This window comes from Syngnathus typhle, linkage group LG4 (genome assembly GCF_033458585.1).
Source record: "Syngnathus typhle isolate RoL2023-S1 ecotype Sweden linkage group LG4, RoL_Styp_1.0, whole genome shotgun sequence".
Classification (NCBI taxonomy): Eukaryota; Metazoa; Chordata; class Actinopteri; order Syngnathiformes; family Syngnathidae; genus Syngnathus; species Syngnathus typhle.
In genome coordinates, this window is record NC_083741.1 from 17,842,188 (window position 1) to 17,857,861 (window position 15,674).

The 15,674-nt window shown below is 43.4% G+C and overlaps 1 protein-coding gene across 2 annotated transcripts in view; it reads right to left on the bottom strand.

Moving 5' to 3' along the window:
* The window catches only part of nfatc3a (nuclear factor of activated T cells 3a), a 36,899-nt gene that overhangs the window by 2,962 nt on the left and 18,263 nt on the right, over window positions 1–15,674 (bottom strand). For both annotated transcript variants that reach the window (XM_061276735.1, XM_061276736.1), the window contains exons 4-9: window positions 9,750–9,949; window positions 9,190–9,362; window positions 8,859–8,999; window positions 6,599–6,654; window positions 5,834–5,960; window positions 3,439–4,536 (exon numbers count right to left, since the gene is read on the bottom strand). In XM_061276735.1, coding sequence (XP_061132719.1) covers window positions 3,439–4,536; window positions 5,834–5,960; window positions 6,599–6,654; window positions 8,859–8,999; window positions 9,190–9,362; window positions 9,750–9,949 — 1,795 coding nt within the window. The remainder of the gene's footprint in view (window positions 1–3,438; window positions 4,537–5,833; window positions 5,961–6,598; window positions 6,655–8,858; window positions 9,000–9,189; window positions 9,363–9,749; window positions 9,950–15,674) is intronic.

The window sequence follows — 15,674 nt, forward strand, 5'->3', positions numbered from 1 at the left end:
AAGAACGCAAGCATGGTTTGAATTTAGTATGTGCGTGCTCATGGAGGTCTTTCCATCCTCCTGTCTGGAAGGCTGAGGAAGCACTGGCGCCATTTTCCTAAGCTTTTGCCTCTGTGAGACCTTCATGGTATGGAAAGATGACACATGACGTCCATTTCCATTTCTTTCAAAGGGGAACAGAGCCGCAAATGTTTGTTATTGGCTTTAATTTGATGGAAATATGTTTTTTTTTTCCCCATCCTGTTTCCAAGGTTCTTTTAATGTCAGCCAATCAGGAGGTTTGCTAGCCAAATCTATTAGTGAACTCAGTCACGCACAGAGGCAGCAAAAGAAATATGTTACTAAAAAGTCAATTTTGTAGAATTGCTATACTTTCTAATTATTTTGTTATATATGGATTTTTAGTCAATATTTTTTGTAAATATAGATCTGCAAAAATGTCTGGAATGAAATAAGCCTGATCGTTCGTTTGATAGTTTCTGTGCTTTTGTGATCATGAAAACAAAATTGTCTGAATGCTCTCAATAAATTCATGGGAGCTCGGTATATTTTTGGGTGGTAGTTTGATAACTTGTGCACTAAGGATTAAGTTTAAATGTGCTTGAAGCATGTGGTTAAAAAAAAAAAAAGTTTGTTAGAAAATCTGTGTATCGATAAACATTGGATCAGTGATAGCTTTGATGTCAGAGGTTGTCTCGTCTATACGCTTCACTTGCTGTGTGTACATTTGTGCCACGACGATCTATCTGAGGCGGACCTTCTGTTATGATGGCAGCTGAGTAGGACAAACAGAAAAACCGGTGTGGACGATAACGTAACAAGTATTTCTGCCGACAAAGACGGCAGAGTAAACTCAATTGTGCACTTCGTTACGTGCAACGACTAAGAAAGCGGCACGTTTTGAAAAAGAGCAGCTGTGCTTCATTTCGTACGTCTGAAGCCGAGAACGTTCCAAATTGAGTGTCTCGGCTGTGGTGCCGTGCTGAGTGATTGGACGTTAAAGTTGCCCGCCCATCTGTCTGTCAGTCTGTCACCTTACCTCCTGTGTGTCTGTGGTTTTGTGTGGCATACACACACACACACACACACACAATACTGCAACAAAATAGAGATGGGTTTGGCTCATTAATTTCATTGGTTAATAATTCCATCAACTCGTTTGTTGCGCTAAATGTAACAGCATGGAAGGAGGAGTTCCAAACAATAAAAAAAAAAAAATTCTTAACAACAATATTGAAAAGTTAGCCTTAAAGACACAAAATCTCTCTCTTTCTCTCTCTCTCTCTCTCTCTCGCTCTCTCTCGCTCTCTCTCGCTCTCTCTCGCTCTCTCTCTTGCTCTTTCTCTACACAAGCCTGTACGTCACAAGGGCCATCTGCTAGCTAACAAGGGCAGTTTTTCTACACACACTCCGGGTCCTATTTACGTTTCAGGTGCAATTGTCGTGCAGAGCGCAGTCTATATGTATATTTTAATTTTGTCTTTAATTTTGACCTATGGAAAGCTTATGCTATACTTATTTTACCATGCGTTGTAATATATAGTTATGAAGTTTCCGAAAAAAATCTACCTGTTGCAGAACATAACCTCGAATTTATAAATCCCGGAATGTAAACATGGATGCACACGATATTGTGAAGCGACCACCTGTCCGGGTCGACTGGAATGCTGTCTCGGCATAATGTACAATAACTCCTTGATCAGCGTTGGAAGATGTTTTTGGGTCAGCAACTACAACTTGTTTTTAATCTACTGCCATATGTTGCAGTTCAGTTGTATTTAACTTTTTTGCAAAAATTGTTTACATTGATTCAGGTACAATTGTGAGTTGACTTTCGGCCAAGCAGTTGCACGTGTGTAAAATTGCCAGCCATTGACCAGGTATTTGTCATAATTTAGAAAGAAACACCTGTTTGTACATGCTTGTTGCCATGTAAACGTACTTTTAGTCACGACTCAGCAGAAAGCCTTGCATGGAGTGCTGGTGAATACACTCAGTGATGCTGCGTCTGTCAATGGCACAGAGTGAATCCGATCTTACTTAGTGAGCAGGCAGTGACCTCTTAAAAACAGAGCGGGGCCAGGCTCCATGTTGCTACTTCAAAACATGGCCTACAGAGCCCGGGCTGGCACACAAAGCTATTTTTAGCCACAGGCTCAAAGGGGGAGCTCACATTCCCGGCTGAACTGTGTCACTCTCAAACTTTTTCGTAAAAGAGCACAATGTACTTTTCCCCTCCGGAAAGTACGCAAGTGTGACAAAAACGAATTGAAGAAACAAGGCAAACTTTAATACACTTTAATGTTCAAATTAAAATTGGAGATTTTTTTTTTATTTTATTTTTTTTTTAACCCTGCACACAGCCAACTCAGTGGCGTGTGCGCTTGCATAAACACGGCTCCCCGATGAACCTCACTGGATTTTCACACATGACTTATTGACAAGCAGCCTGTGTTAATTAGGCTGACCCGTGCTAGCACACAATGTAACAACAGAATCTCGACAGGCTATTTATTAACCCCCCCCCCCCCCCGTCCCGTACGACCCTGATTTGAATATGGCGAACTAGCCAAGTTCCTGACAGGCAGATAAGGGGCTGTTGGGAGACATGTACTTCAGATAAAAGAAATCCAGGGGGGGTAAAAGCCAGTGGTGTCATGCTTTGCACTGAGTTGACTGCTAATTGTTAAGTCAACATGTTCTCTTGAGCATCCCAATTAGACTTGTGAAAACACACACGTGTACACAGGATTGAACAACCGCAGCACACACAATCTGTTTTTGCTGTTCTGCTATGGACCGTACGATTCATGACCAAATTTATATTCCTCGTTCTGCAACTCTATCCAGATTGGAGCCAGAATCGAATGGATTTACTATAGCCGAAGCTAACAAATGACAAGAGTAACCCCTCGTCTGGTGGAGGTAATTAGTCTCCTAATGTCCGCCATAGATCTAATAGAATTGGAGCCTTTAATCTGATGCTTCGCTTATCAGCCCTGTGGGTCTTTCGTAATCAATAAAGTCCTGCCTCTCAGTCTGTGGCCACACTGACAGATGAAACCCTATCACTGTAATCAAACACCAAGGATTTAGCTCACAGAACATAAAGTGATGCTGACGAGTATTGTTTTACATCATGGGGTATGGCTTTGCCTCGCATGTCACATGATGTAATTGAATCCCCGAGCGGTGTCTTGTTTTAGACGTGGACGCTTGCTGTAATCTATGCAACCACTTGTTGTGAATGGCCTTGACTATCTCTCAAAGATTCATCTGGAAAGCAGCTGAACTCTTATGTGCGTGCTCTTCAACCTGACTATGATGCATGCCAATTTCAGCCGAGAATCAACCGGTTGTTTGGTACTTGTGTCTCCCTTTTTGCAATTACTGGCACAAAACCGTATTTGAACTCCAAATATCATTTGAATATCTTACCATCATCCAGCGTGATGTCTTGTAGGCCTATCGTGCGGAAGGTGGGCTCCCCGTCCTCCGGCTCTTCTTTGATGTTCAGCCTCTCCACTTCTGATGTGAAAGGCCCCTGGGGGGGACTTAGCGGGTGCACTAAAGGCCCCGTAGCGGTCGGGGACAAGCCGGCCATGACCGGGCTAGCCGCCTGAGGAGAAGGTTGTCCTGAGTGCGGATGCTGCAAAGGGCCCAAGGGACTGTTACCTGGCGAAGAGGAAGTGGGAGACTGGTAGGGCAGTGAGTGGAGCTGAGGGGATGAAGGCCCCGATTGGGCCGATGGGATCATATGTGGAGGAGGGGCAGTGGACGGCGTGGGGCAGGAGGCTGAGCGTTGACTCACTGGGTGGTAAGCCATGGCTCGCTGCAGCTGGGAAGTGTGGGGCCCCACGAGTGGGTGGCCGGTAGGTGAGGACACCTGAGTGGGATTCGGGGAGCAGTGGTAGCCTCCGAGCGTGTGAAGGTGAGGGGATGAGGGGGCCAGGAGTGGTTGGTGGCTCTGCGGGGAACCGGCGATAGGGCCCGACGACACGGGCGTCGACGGGGACGACGAGCAGGGGGAGGAGGAATACACCATCCCCATGCCCAACGGGTGTGACACCGCACCGGGACTCTGCTGGAAAGGCATCCTGTCGTAGCTCTGAGGAGAAAAGCTGGATTGACCGTTGAAGGACAGGTTATGAGCGTAACTCTGGTTGCGCTGCATGGGCTGGTAAGCGGCCCGAGAGGGCGAGGAGGAGGCAGGAAGGGGAACAGGAGAGGAGCTCGGGTGGAACGGCATGTGGCAGTCGGCGGGGGCGTGGTGCAAACCGCGACCCTGGAGGTGAGGCAGGTGCTGGAAGGACGGGGAGCCCAGTGTGGGGCAGGGAGACTGCAGGGGCAGCAGGACGGGTCCCGAGCTCGAGGCCAGGCCGTGCGGGGAGGTGGACAGAAGGTTATCCGATGGGTGGCCCTGATCGGGGGAAGGCAGCTGAGGGCGCACCAGGCTGGCAGTGTGTGTCAGAGGCATGGACATGGCAGGTACAGCCGGATGGTCCAGCTCATCCCGGTGCTCCTGCTTCACCATCGCTGAAGATTAGGAGAAAGAAGGAGATAGTGTACATCCATCAAGTCGGTACTTTTAAAGCTGCAATGATCATTTTTCAGAAATGCAGAGACAGTGTACATATGTCTTTCCAAAATGTTCCTACTAAGTTGGACTGACAGATAGATAGAAAATTCAAATTTAAATAAAGGCCACATTTTCCATTTATACAATGAAGTTGTTAGTTATTAGTATTTTCATCCAGCTCAGACTCAGAGGGCGACCATATGCTGCCGGTCAGTCTGGACGGCATCACGTGAAATGCTGTGTGACAGGCTGAATGCCCGAATGCCCCCCAGCACGGACCAGAGCAATAGAACAAACGAGTTCATTGATCTCACGCCCTCGACTCACCCCATCAAGCCTCTGGGATGGAGGGACGAGTGGTTACAAAAAAAACAAAGCTATCGTCCCGACGCATTTACAGACATCTAAATTAAAAGGAATAATTAATCTGATGTTGACGGGAAAAGACTTTTTCTACAACAGGATATATTTATTTTTTCTAATAGTACATTTCCTTTCTTGCGTAACTTTATCAAACGGACTAAATGAGGGATCGTTACGACCCAGCTCACAACAAGACAGGAAACATGACCTATTAGACAGGAAACATGACTTATTAGAAGACCACCACCCCCTGCACCCACAAGCACACACACAATAAAGCAGGTGGTGTCTGCGGTGCCTCTGATGGTGTCAGCAAACCTGCTTTTGCGAGCAAACAGAGCAGGGTTTACTCTGCTCTGCTGTCATTGGCTGCCCCGAACTGTCAAAAGAGAACAGGAACCGGAACTGCCTGAGTGGGCGTGCTCGCAAATAGAGAGAGCAGGTGGGTGGAGGGGCGCGATGTCGTGTATAGTCACACACACACACACACACACACACACACACACACACACATACACACACCGGGAGACACTCAAATGTTGGCATTCGAGTCTCAGGAGTCTCCGCCCACCACATTGAGCAGAAAAAGACTGAGGACGAAAAGAGGCTTTGGAGTTAGAGAAGGTTTGACAAAATCAACAGCAAGCAGGTGTTTGTGTCATTGTGGTACTTCACTGCGTCACAGTCAGGTTCAAAATGGTTTCGTGATACAATAGTGTGTTGCCGTCTTAAATGTACTCTGGAACTATTAGAGTGGGACGAAACAGGAAGCCACAAACAAAAAGGATTGCATCATGTCTGTGCAGAAATGTAATTGGTTCAAGAGCATATAGAAATTGCGACATTAAAAAAAAAAAATCTGAAAATAAAGATCATATTTTTTAAGCTCACCTGAAAGGTAGGTGAAGCGTTGGGATTGGCTCCTTTTTCGTTTTCCATTGCAGACATAAAACTGCACTTGCACAGCCGAGCTCACCGTCTTACTGTGGTAGGGAGGGACTTCCACGACAATACACGACTGTGGGGAAAAGCAAAACAATGCACATTATTTCAACTCACTTTATGTACTTGGTAACAAAAAATCTGTATAGTAAATTCAATTAAATTCGGTGGTTCAACCAATAGCAAATTTTGGTGCACCTCAATTAGTCAGTGGATGACTACGGGTAGATATTGCTTCTTTTTAGTCATGGTTAGCATTCTTACAACTTTTATCTTGGGACGTTTCTACTTTCGTTTCCCTTCCAGAGCAGATGATCAAGCTCGCAGCCGGTATTGTCTGAACTTTTGATTTGACTTTGACCAGTCCATTCTCTTGTTACAAGAAGTAGCGCTTAGTGTCGACCGCTACATTAGTTTTTCGGTCACTAGTAATCCAAAGGAAGAATTTAATGTATGTTTTACATTTACAATTTACATTACATTACCGGTTGATGTGTATACACTGTGACAGTGAGTCTAAACATATGTGGGATATGGATTACCTCCCCACATTTGTCTTTACCATTCTAAGATTCTGCTTTTGTGTGTGAGGTTGTTTGTATTGATGCTTTAAAACTGTTGAATTAATTTTTAAAAATTATTCTAAATTTCTGCTGAACAGACCAGATTGCGTTCCACTCGATTTACAGTTTAGGTCACAAAAAGACTACTCACGCCTTGAGTTTGCTCCCGAATGATTTTGGCTTCCACTTCCCACTGTGGCCGCCCATCTAGAAGACAGTAATGAAAAAAGAGGGGAGAAAACATTTTTACTTTTACCATCTGCACAATCGAATGGGTCCACACAATTTGTTATTGACGTGTCCTTTCAGAGTCCACGTGGAGAAAATCTGAGTGGTGACTACTCGATTCACAATCAAATGTCCAAGTAATCCTCCCATTTGTCTTGCCTGGCTGACATTTTAAAGAGCACAGTGGAATCACTGTATTTATTTAAACTGCTGAAAAACATCCTTTGCCGTTTTCCTATGATGGATTTAATTATTTGGCTAGACACGGTAGGGAACACTGACAGGCCCCTGTGGTTGGAAGACACTGCAGCCATTGACTCAAAGTTTATTTGATTTGCTATGTTAGTACAGAATGTAGATTCGAGCTACATTATTTGAAGGCCACATTTTAATGATGTTACCGCAGTCTGCACCTGCGTAGCGTCTTCCCCAAAACACCAAAGGGATCCTTCATAATTCCCGAAACAGCACGGAGGGTGAGACTTTGTGGACCTTGAGTCCACTCTCTAATCTCAGGAACATTTTAGGCTTTTCAATTTTCTGTAGCTTTAAAGCTAACCTTCAAGTAATTGTAATTGAAGATAAGAACGAACGCATTGGATGTGGTAATGCAATAGACAGTCACGTATCCACTGAGAGAAAAAATTTCCTTCCAGATGAAGAAATGACCTTGAATGTCTTGGTAGCTGACAGCAGTGCATTATTGCTTCACGTCTTGTTGACATTCAACAGGCTGGAGCAAGGGCCCCACATGCTCCGTCAGACGACAAGCACCAACAAGAAGCTCATACCTAGCTAGGAAAATGACTCGGATCAGGCAGATGCGACTTCTGTGCCAGATGATCAAATAATTAAAGTTTGTCTTTTACTAAAGAGAAGAAAACGAGCGAGTGTGTCTGTCACCGCTCTGCAGTCGCTGCTTAGTCTCATTTATAAACACTTCCATCCTTGTAAAGTTGATATATTTTATTTAGTCTTAGCTTGAATGTCTGATGAAGTGTGGTTATTTTACTATTCTATTCGAAAGAAATACTAAAGATGTGCGTACGCAAATAGTAGAAGAATTGTTTATCAGTGCTATCCAATGAGGAAAATATTTTATTGCTAATCTGCAACAGGTGAAATAAGGACACTAGACTTTTCTTGTTTGTTTCAAAACATGTCAGTTCTTATCCAAAAGGATTCCTTAGATCTTGATCTAGTGGTGTCGACTCCTCAAAGTCTTGGGTTGGATTTGGTACAAGATCCATCAAAGTCCTGATCTGGGTCTCAACTCTCAAAGTCTTGGAATAGATTTTGTCTCAAGCCCCTAACAGTCTTTGTCTGGATGTGGTCTCAATTTATCCAAGTCTTGGCCTGAGTTCCACAAAGTCTGGAATCTTCTCAATTTTTCAATGTCTTGGTCTGGACTTAGTCTTGACTTCTCAAAGTATTCCTCTGAATTTGATCTGAAATCATCGGTCTTGACTAAAAATCTACAAACGAAATGTCAAATTTTCCCCAGTTAGATCACATGTGCTCGGAGGCAAGAGATCAGTGTCAGACTCAAGCCATTTATGGTAGCCATCCTATAATAATCATGCAACTTCTGTTGTTTTTCAGTTAAGGAAAATGGAAAAATATCAGTCACTGCCTTCCATTCTTTCTTATTTCTTCCACTACGACAATTACTCCAATCAGGGCCTTTCTGAACTAAAGCGGGCAGATTAGTAGGGATGAGGGGGTTCGTTTAAACAATCCCCAATCATCATCATCGTCATGTTCCATTCCCTGTTGGCACATAGTCATTCTACCTTCTTTAACAGTCCACTTCCCAGCTTTCTCTCTGAGGTTTCCCTTTGCTCCTGTGTTTTGGACTTGACCGTTCAAATCACGCTGCATCTCTACGCCATGCTTCGCCGCATAGCCCTCAAAGAGCTGAAGACATTCCTGTGTGCCTTATTTCTCTCAGAGATCTTTAAAAGGGTCTCCCACTCACACGACTTTACTTTTTGTCACGTGTGAACTTGATTTTAACACAGCAGAACAATAGTAATTGGGGCAGGCAGCGACTGGCTCAGGGGATGCTCTATTTACTTGTTCTCTTTAGAGAACAGAAGTGAATTGATCTTTTTTACTTCTGAAAGCTGTGTTTTTTAATTTTAGCTTTAGCACTCGAAAAAAAAAAACAACGGAGCTCTTACCAGGGCCTTTCTCTAAAAAGATGACTTTGGACTCTGGAAAAAAGTTGCTCCCAGTGATGGCCATCTCCTCTCCCCCACTGACCAGACAACTGGTCAGACTGGATTTGTCAACCTGGGGCAGCTCTTGAGCCGAACGCTGGGCTGGGCGAGACGCAGCAGAGGTTACAGACAAAAGAGAGTTTACTAAGTCATCGTTGTTCACGTATACACAGGAACATTTTGACATTTCAGAAGTATATTTACATTTTCACCAAAAGAAAAGGTGGCTTACGTCAGTGAGAGAAACCTGATTGATAGTGTGTGTGTGTGTGTGTGTGTGTTTACGACTCACAGCATTCTACAGGAATGGAGGAAGCCTGCAGCGACAGAACCTTCCCGTTCGGCTGAGGGATGTGAACCCGGAACACTACGCGTACCCTTGTGTTCTTTCTTCCTATGTCCGTTTCCCCCTTCCGCAGCTCAATGTCTGAGTTCCGTAGCTTAAGGATGCCCGCGCAGTCGATACTGTGGGAAGAGGAAGGGAAAGCAGTTGGAAGTAAATTGTGAAATCCGGAAGAAAAAAAAATACAAGCACGGCAGGGTTTTGGAAGAATTATGTTCAATTTAGAATGTAAAATGAGTGGGAAAGTCCAGACCACATCCTTTCCATTTAAATCCAGTGTAAACAAACGAAGCCGGGCCTTACGCAAATATTGTCCTGATGCTGAATTTTAAATAGTCACATTAAGTTTATTTCTCTACTCTTTTGGTGTTCACCACTTTATGTTGGTTTAAATTAAAAATACATAAAAACTCACATTGGAAGAAGCCCATAAACAGGGTTGGACTTCCCTCACGGCGGGAGCTCGTAAATGAAAAATGCAGCCTGGAAGAAATACTTGTGACATGTACCTGGCGGACATGTTGTTTTCAGGCAGCAGAGGAATTTCAAGAACTTTCGTGCTGGTGATCACAATCTCCTGGCTGGCTGTGGCCACCGTTTTCCCAGTGATGCGGTGCACTTGGTAAAACGCGTGCGGCCTCAGGTAGCGGTCATCTGCTGTTCCGATGAACATCTGCAGGTTGACAGGCTTCTCGTTGTAGCCAACCAGCTGAAACATGACAGAAAGTGGAATCAAACTCGGGAGTGCCGATCCAGATGTAAGGTGTGAACAAAGAAACAGTCAGCAGTCAGACTTTTGTTTGGGAGGGATTTCAAATGGTGGCTCAAGGTTGTTATAGTTTTGGCAAAGGCACCGGAGATTCATCTGGCATTTTGACGTTCTGATGATTCACTTAATAGGCCTCAATGTTTTTTTCCAATTCCACACCTGGCCCAGGAGACGGTAATGCCTCACACCTAGTAGTTCCCCAGAAGTTTACCTGGTGCGACTGTGGTAAAGCAGAATATGACTTCAAGAAAAGAAATACAGGCAATCTCGCTACCATAACAGAATCCATACCTTCTACGTGACTCATGACTGATTGAAAAGAGCCACAATGTGTACTGACTAACTAATTGAATACTAAGCAAAGGGAACTAAGGATTTATTGTCACGTACCTCTCAGAGTACCGGCTCAGAGACAAGCCATGGTTACCCAAAGAGTAGACTGTGTCTAAAGTCCGTTCATAGTTGAAATGAGTATGACAAGGAGAGAAAATTGCCAGTAATAACGTTGTCGGCCTTTTCAAATCTCGTGTCTAACGCCTGCCAACCGTGTTGGCTTTGCACACCCGCCAAACAGCTGCTTTCTCCATTTGTCCTGAGAGTTGGCACCCTGGTTTCCACTCAAGAAGACAGGTGAGATATTTGACGGCGGAAAGTGTTGCGTGTCTGGTAGAGTCGAGGGCAAGATGGAAATGAGAGCTGGACCTTATTCTGAAACAATCCCACTACTGTTGTAAATGTTGTGCTTGGCAGACTCGGTGACGGCGGGATGGCACCCCCGCTCACATTTGCACGCCTTGTCCTGCCCTCGTAGACCCCCCCCCCCCAACCAAACCCCAGTTTAGATGGAGGGCAGCTCTTCGAGGCTAGAGGAGAACAAGGTCTTTCAGTGTTGTTTTCACCCTGCGAACTGCCAAGCCTCAACCGAGCTACAGCTGGTTACTGACCCCATCTTCTTCTGAGCTTTGCGTCACACGCCACCGCGTCAACGCTCCGTCCAATACTGTGGTAACAGGAGTGAGAGCAAGTAGGATTTGTCACATGCTGTTCCAAAACCAACCTGAGTGAAAAGGCTTGTGTGAATAGTCACGACCATGCCTTGGATTACATTGATTTATGTGACTACAACAAGCTTAATCAAAAGGCAAACCATTACTTATCACAACCAAAGTACCAGAATTATAATTCAAAGGTACGCCCTAAAAAAACTGTTATTGTCGTTATCCCCATTATGCACCTTTTTCCACTCAGCTTGCCCTGGCTCTACTGGCTACGTACGTCACTTTTATTGGCAATTGGTGGTACTACCAGTCTAAACCATATGGGTGGTATAAACCACTTCTGGTCACTCACAGCTAAAACCAGAAATGAGAAAAATAAACACAGATGCTAACGTTAGCATACCCTGCTGCTCTGCCGTTGGTTTTTGGCATTGCAGTGCCCAACTCCTTCGTCAACATTTTACTGCGTTCCATTTTCTTGCTGCCCTCAGTATCTCCCATGATATGATTTGTCTACTAATGTCGAAAGGATGAGTAGAACTGAACCAAGCTAGTCCTGTGAAAATACCGTGTAACTAATCTTATACTCCCCAACTATTTGCATTGAATCTTGAGATTGATACCGTGTGTTCTAGAACTGTCCTCTTTTGGGAGTCACATGCTATTTGTGTGAATCCCTCAAATTTATCATTGCCTTTAAAAGACATTAATGACCACAACCAGATAATATAATGCAAACCAGACAGTGATGTTATCTTTATTTCAAAGCGTAGATATTTCAAGGGTTATTTGCAGCAATATCTGGATATTGCTCAACAAGAAATACAGAACGAAACCTCTGTTGATACTTTTTAGGCGCCACTTAAATCCATTCATTTGCTCAAAGTGTTTCGATTTCAGCTACAAGTTCCCATGCCTTCGGTTGGAAAGCAAAGACCGGAGAGATGTTTATACAGAGTTCGTGTACTTCACCAGATCTTTTCATTGCGTTTCGCAATGGAAGCATGACGGGATAAATATGACGGACTACTTATTTATGTGTGTGCTGAGTTGGAACTAGAGCTTACAATCTGACACCAGAGAATTAACTTCTGGTGTAGCATATATTGAAGAGAATCCCACTCCCTGTTGTAAAATACAGTATCTGGCACTTGAAATGTATTCGGAAGGAAGTTATAGGAAGGAACAGCATGTGGCCTCCATAATAACCAGTAATGGGTTCATCTTTGGCAACCGCATTGGATCTTAAGAACCACATGAAAGCATAAATCATGCTAGTAACAAGCTAACAGGTCATTATGCACCCCAGTCTGAATGGTCCACGAGTATAAATGACATGATTTTAGAATTCGGAAAACCACACGCTCGCACTTGCTTTGCCCAGATGGTCAGCGCTTGCTCACAAAGGATTTATCAGCAGCAGCAGCACATGTTTCGCAGACAATATAAAACGAGTTAAGAGTTGCATGTGGAAAGACAAGAAACCTCACCAAAACTGATGAAGTTCAACATCATGTGATGCTTTGCCACATGCCGCAGTTGTTTTTTCCACTGCTGTGCCCGTTAAATCATCAACTGATCATTTTGAAGCCCCCTTGAAATTGCCTCTTCTAAATCGCCCTCGTAATGGCTTTGCAATATTTAAGGTGAATCTTTTTCAGGTAGATCTCACAGGTGAGACTACAGGTGGCCTTCTTTGGAAATGCCAAACCTTAAGTCAGCTTCACAAAGCAACATAATGAAATAGGCATGTCCATTAAGAGTAGAACCAACTACAAGTCTTGAAAAGCCATGTGTGAAAAAATGAAAGGAAGTCTGCCACTTGGGGAAATCAACTATTTTGAATACTTTTTGGCTTAGTACTTCAATGACTAACTTGACAGTTTGTCTAATTGCAACTAAGTTGGATGAATGACAATGAAACACAAAACTCGAGTATACTGAACTGACTCGCAGCTTCATAAAACTCTGTATATCCGTCTGAAATATACAGACATTGCGCTAGTCAGGTTTGGAATTCCGCTAAATGGATCCATTATGTCCTCGGGCTACTGTTTCAATTGTAATGGCTGAAAGGGTTGCAAGGCCCGTTCGTTACTCCTTGAAGTTTTAATTTATGTCGTTATGAATTGGTCTGACGTGTTGACAAAAACACAAGCCAGTTTTTGTCTTTTCAAGCAAGCAGGAAACCGTGATAAGAGGGCAAAAAAAAGACTCATTTTATGTTGCAATGACGCTTGAAAATCGCCGTTTATTCAAATATCCAACCGTTTCTAAAAAGCTGATTATTTTTAATTGACTTTCGCTTTGATTTGCAAATTTGATTATTTTCAATTTACTCTGGCTTTGATTTAAAAAATTCAAATTAGTTCTGAAAGGGCGCTTCAAATATCCACAAAAGTGTCTCTGTTAACTTAAAATAAACACATGAGCCATAAAAGGAAGGTTGCTGGAAGAATAACATTTACTTTAAAAACAAGAGCTGAAGCGCGGTTGCGTCGCTCATAAGGGTAAACGCTACACAAATGACGGGGGAAAAGTGTGCGGTTCTGGAAAAAAAAGTTGCGCTTTTCCAAAGACAAGAAGTATGAATAAGTCACATAACTTCACATCACACATGATGTGGGTTCAAAGCCATTTCTGGTACAACTTGATTTTCCCTCAAAACTTTTAGATTCCTAGTCTATTATGTTCCCCTGTTCTGCACCACCATTGACGAGCTAGTGCCCAGCGACAAATTTCAAGCATAGAGACAGTCTCAAACTGGATTGGCTCTCAAAGTATAAACAGTGCTAAAAAAAAAACAATTTGTTGCACCATGTTGAGCTACATGCTGGTGTGTTTCTGCATCTATCAAATTGAGACAGCCTGTAAATGACATCAAACGCGGTAAAGACACTCCGCTACGTCTTTTATGACACGGACTATTTTAGTACAAACATTTGCCTTCAGATATTTATGCGCCAAATGGAAAATCAACCCTAGTTTGGACTTGGCCCGTGTTAATTTTAGACCTTGTGCAAGTCATCTGCCACTAGCGCTCTGGCTTGAACACAATGTGTTTATGCAACAACAAAAGACGAACGGTGGCTTCTTTGTAGAAGGGTAAAAAGAGGACTCCTGCTTGAGGATGTATCTCGACAACACAAAAAAAACAAAAACAAACACCGCATGCACTCTTGACTTGTCTCACATTCCGGAGTCACCTCCTAAATCTGCGCTAAGTGTGAAATACCGCACGAGCGTGGTCTTTGCAGCAAACTGTACTGACTTTGCTAGCTTGGTCAGCAAAAAAATGGATCTTAAAAAAAAAAAAAAAACCAGATCACTTCTATATTAAATGCCATTAAGCAACTTGTAAGGGCTGCTGCCTCTGAGTCGACTGAATTTGGGCTGGGGATGAACTCTCTCCCCTAAAATAAAATAGCTGGATACAGTTACATATTCAGCTCCCACTAAATTTATTTTTGGCCTTCATCTGTTCCACTAGTCCAGTAATAAGGGCAACAAGCTCAGGGGCAAAAACATCCTCCAGCACTGCGTGTAAACATGATATTGTACACGCGGCCAAGATGTGTTCAAGGTAATACCTGGACGAAAGACAAATTGGCTATCCGTGTTCGCTCTTGAAAGGTCATATCATTTGGAATTCAAATTGAATCAGCATACGTATATGACTTCATCTGCTATCCCGATTTTGCTTGGTGACTCTTGTCACAAGTCAGCGTCCACCTCGGCTCAGACCGTAACTCGACACTTTCTTACATCCAGCGCCTGACTCGGCTAAATGTTTCCCTGTGTTGCTGTACCGTTGCCATGGTGAGACTTTTTGTGTATGCAATGGAGTATGCGCGTGTGCGTATGTATGGGAGTGAGCGAGGGGCTTCTTACGCACATAAGCTGCCGCTCTTCAAATTCAACTAGAGAGGAGAACGAGGGGGGTGGAGCCATTTGACTTTGGTGTAAATTCAGGGGTTAATAGTCGGGTCATTTTTTTTATCGGGCTGTAGTCTGTCAGGCGAGACTTTCGCAAGACACGGGAGACTTCCTGTGAATAATTTTGCTTGTGTATTTTGGTGTTTGAGTCAGATGAGAAAGTGTGAAGATAATCATAACCTTTTACTTTTTGTGACCTACAAAAAGGGTCGAGCCTCTGACTATGATACGAGCAGTACAACATATATACAATATTTGTTTTGTTTTTATTCCTGCAAATAAGCTCACGATAAGATCCCTTTGCAAAACATCTCCCTGTTCCTCCCCTTTATATTAACAGCTTTACTTTAATTCAGCTTTACTTAGTTGGAGCACTTGTGCCTCACAGTTTCAAGGTTTGAAATTGGAATCTCGCTTCAGACCTTCTTGTGGAGTTTGCATATACCACAGTTCTTTAGTTAGTATTACACTGCAGCTAACAATAACATCTTTAAATTTGTATGACAATTTGGACTTTTATAATGTTACTTAAAACATTAACTGTACAGTAAATCGAAATTGAATAATGCCAAAAGTTGGATGATTTGCTTCCTAATATGGAGGGAACTTGTTTAAAAAGCTGCTCTTTTATCTGTCAGTCTTTTTCTTTCATGCATATGTACTGCGTTCATCTCAAAGGCTCGCTGTTTGCCCAGCACGCCAGGGCGGGCAGCGGGAGCCAGGGGGCCAGT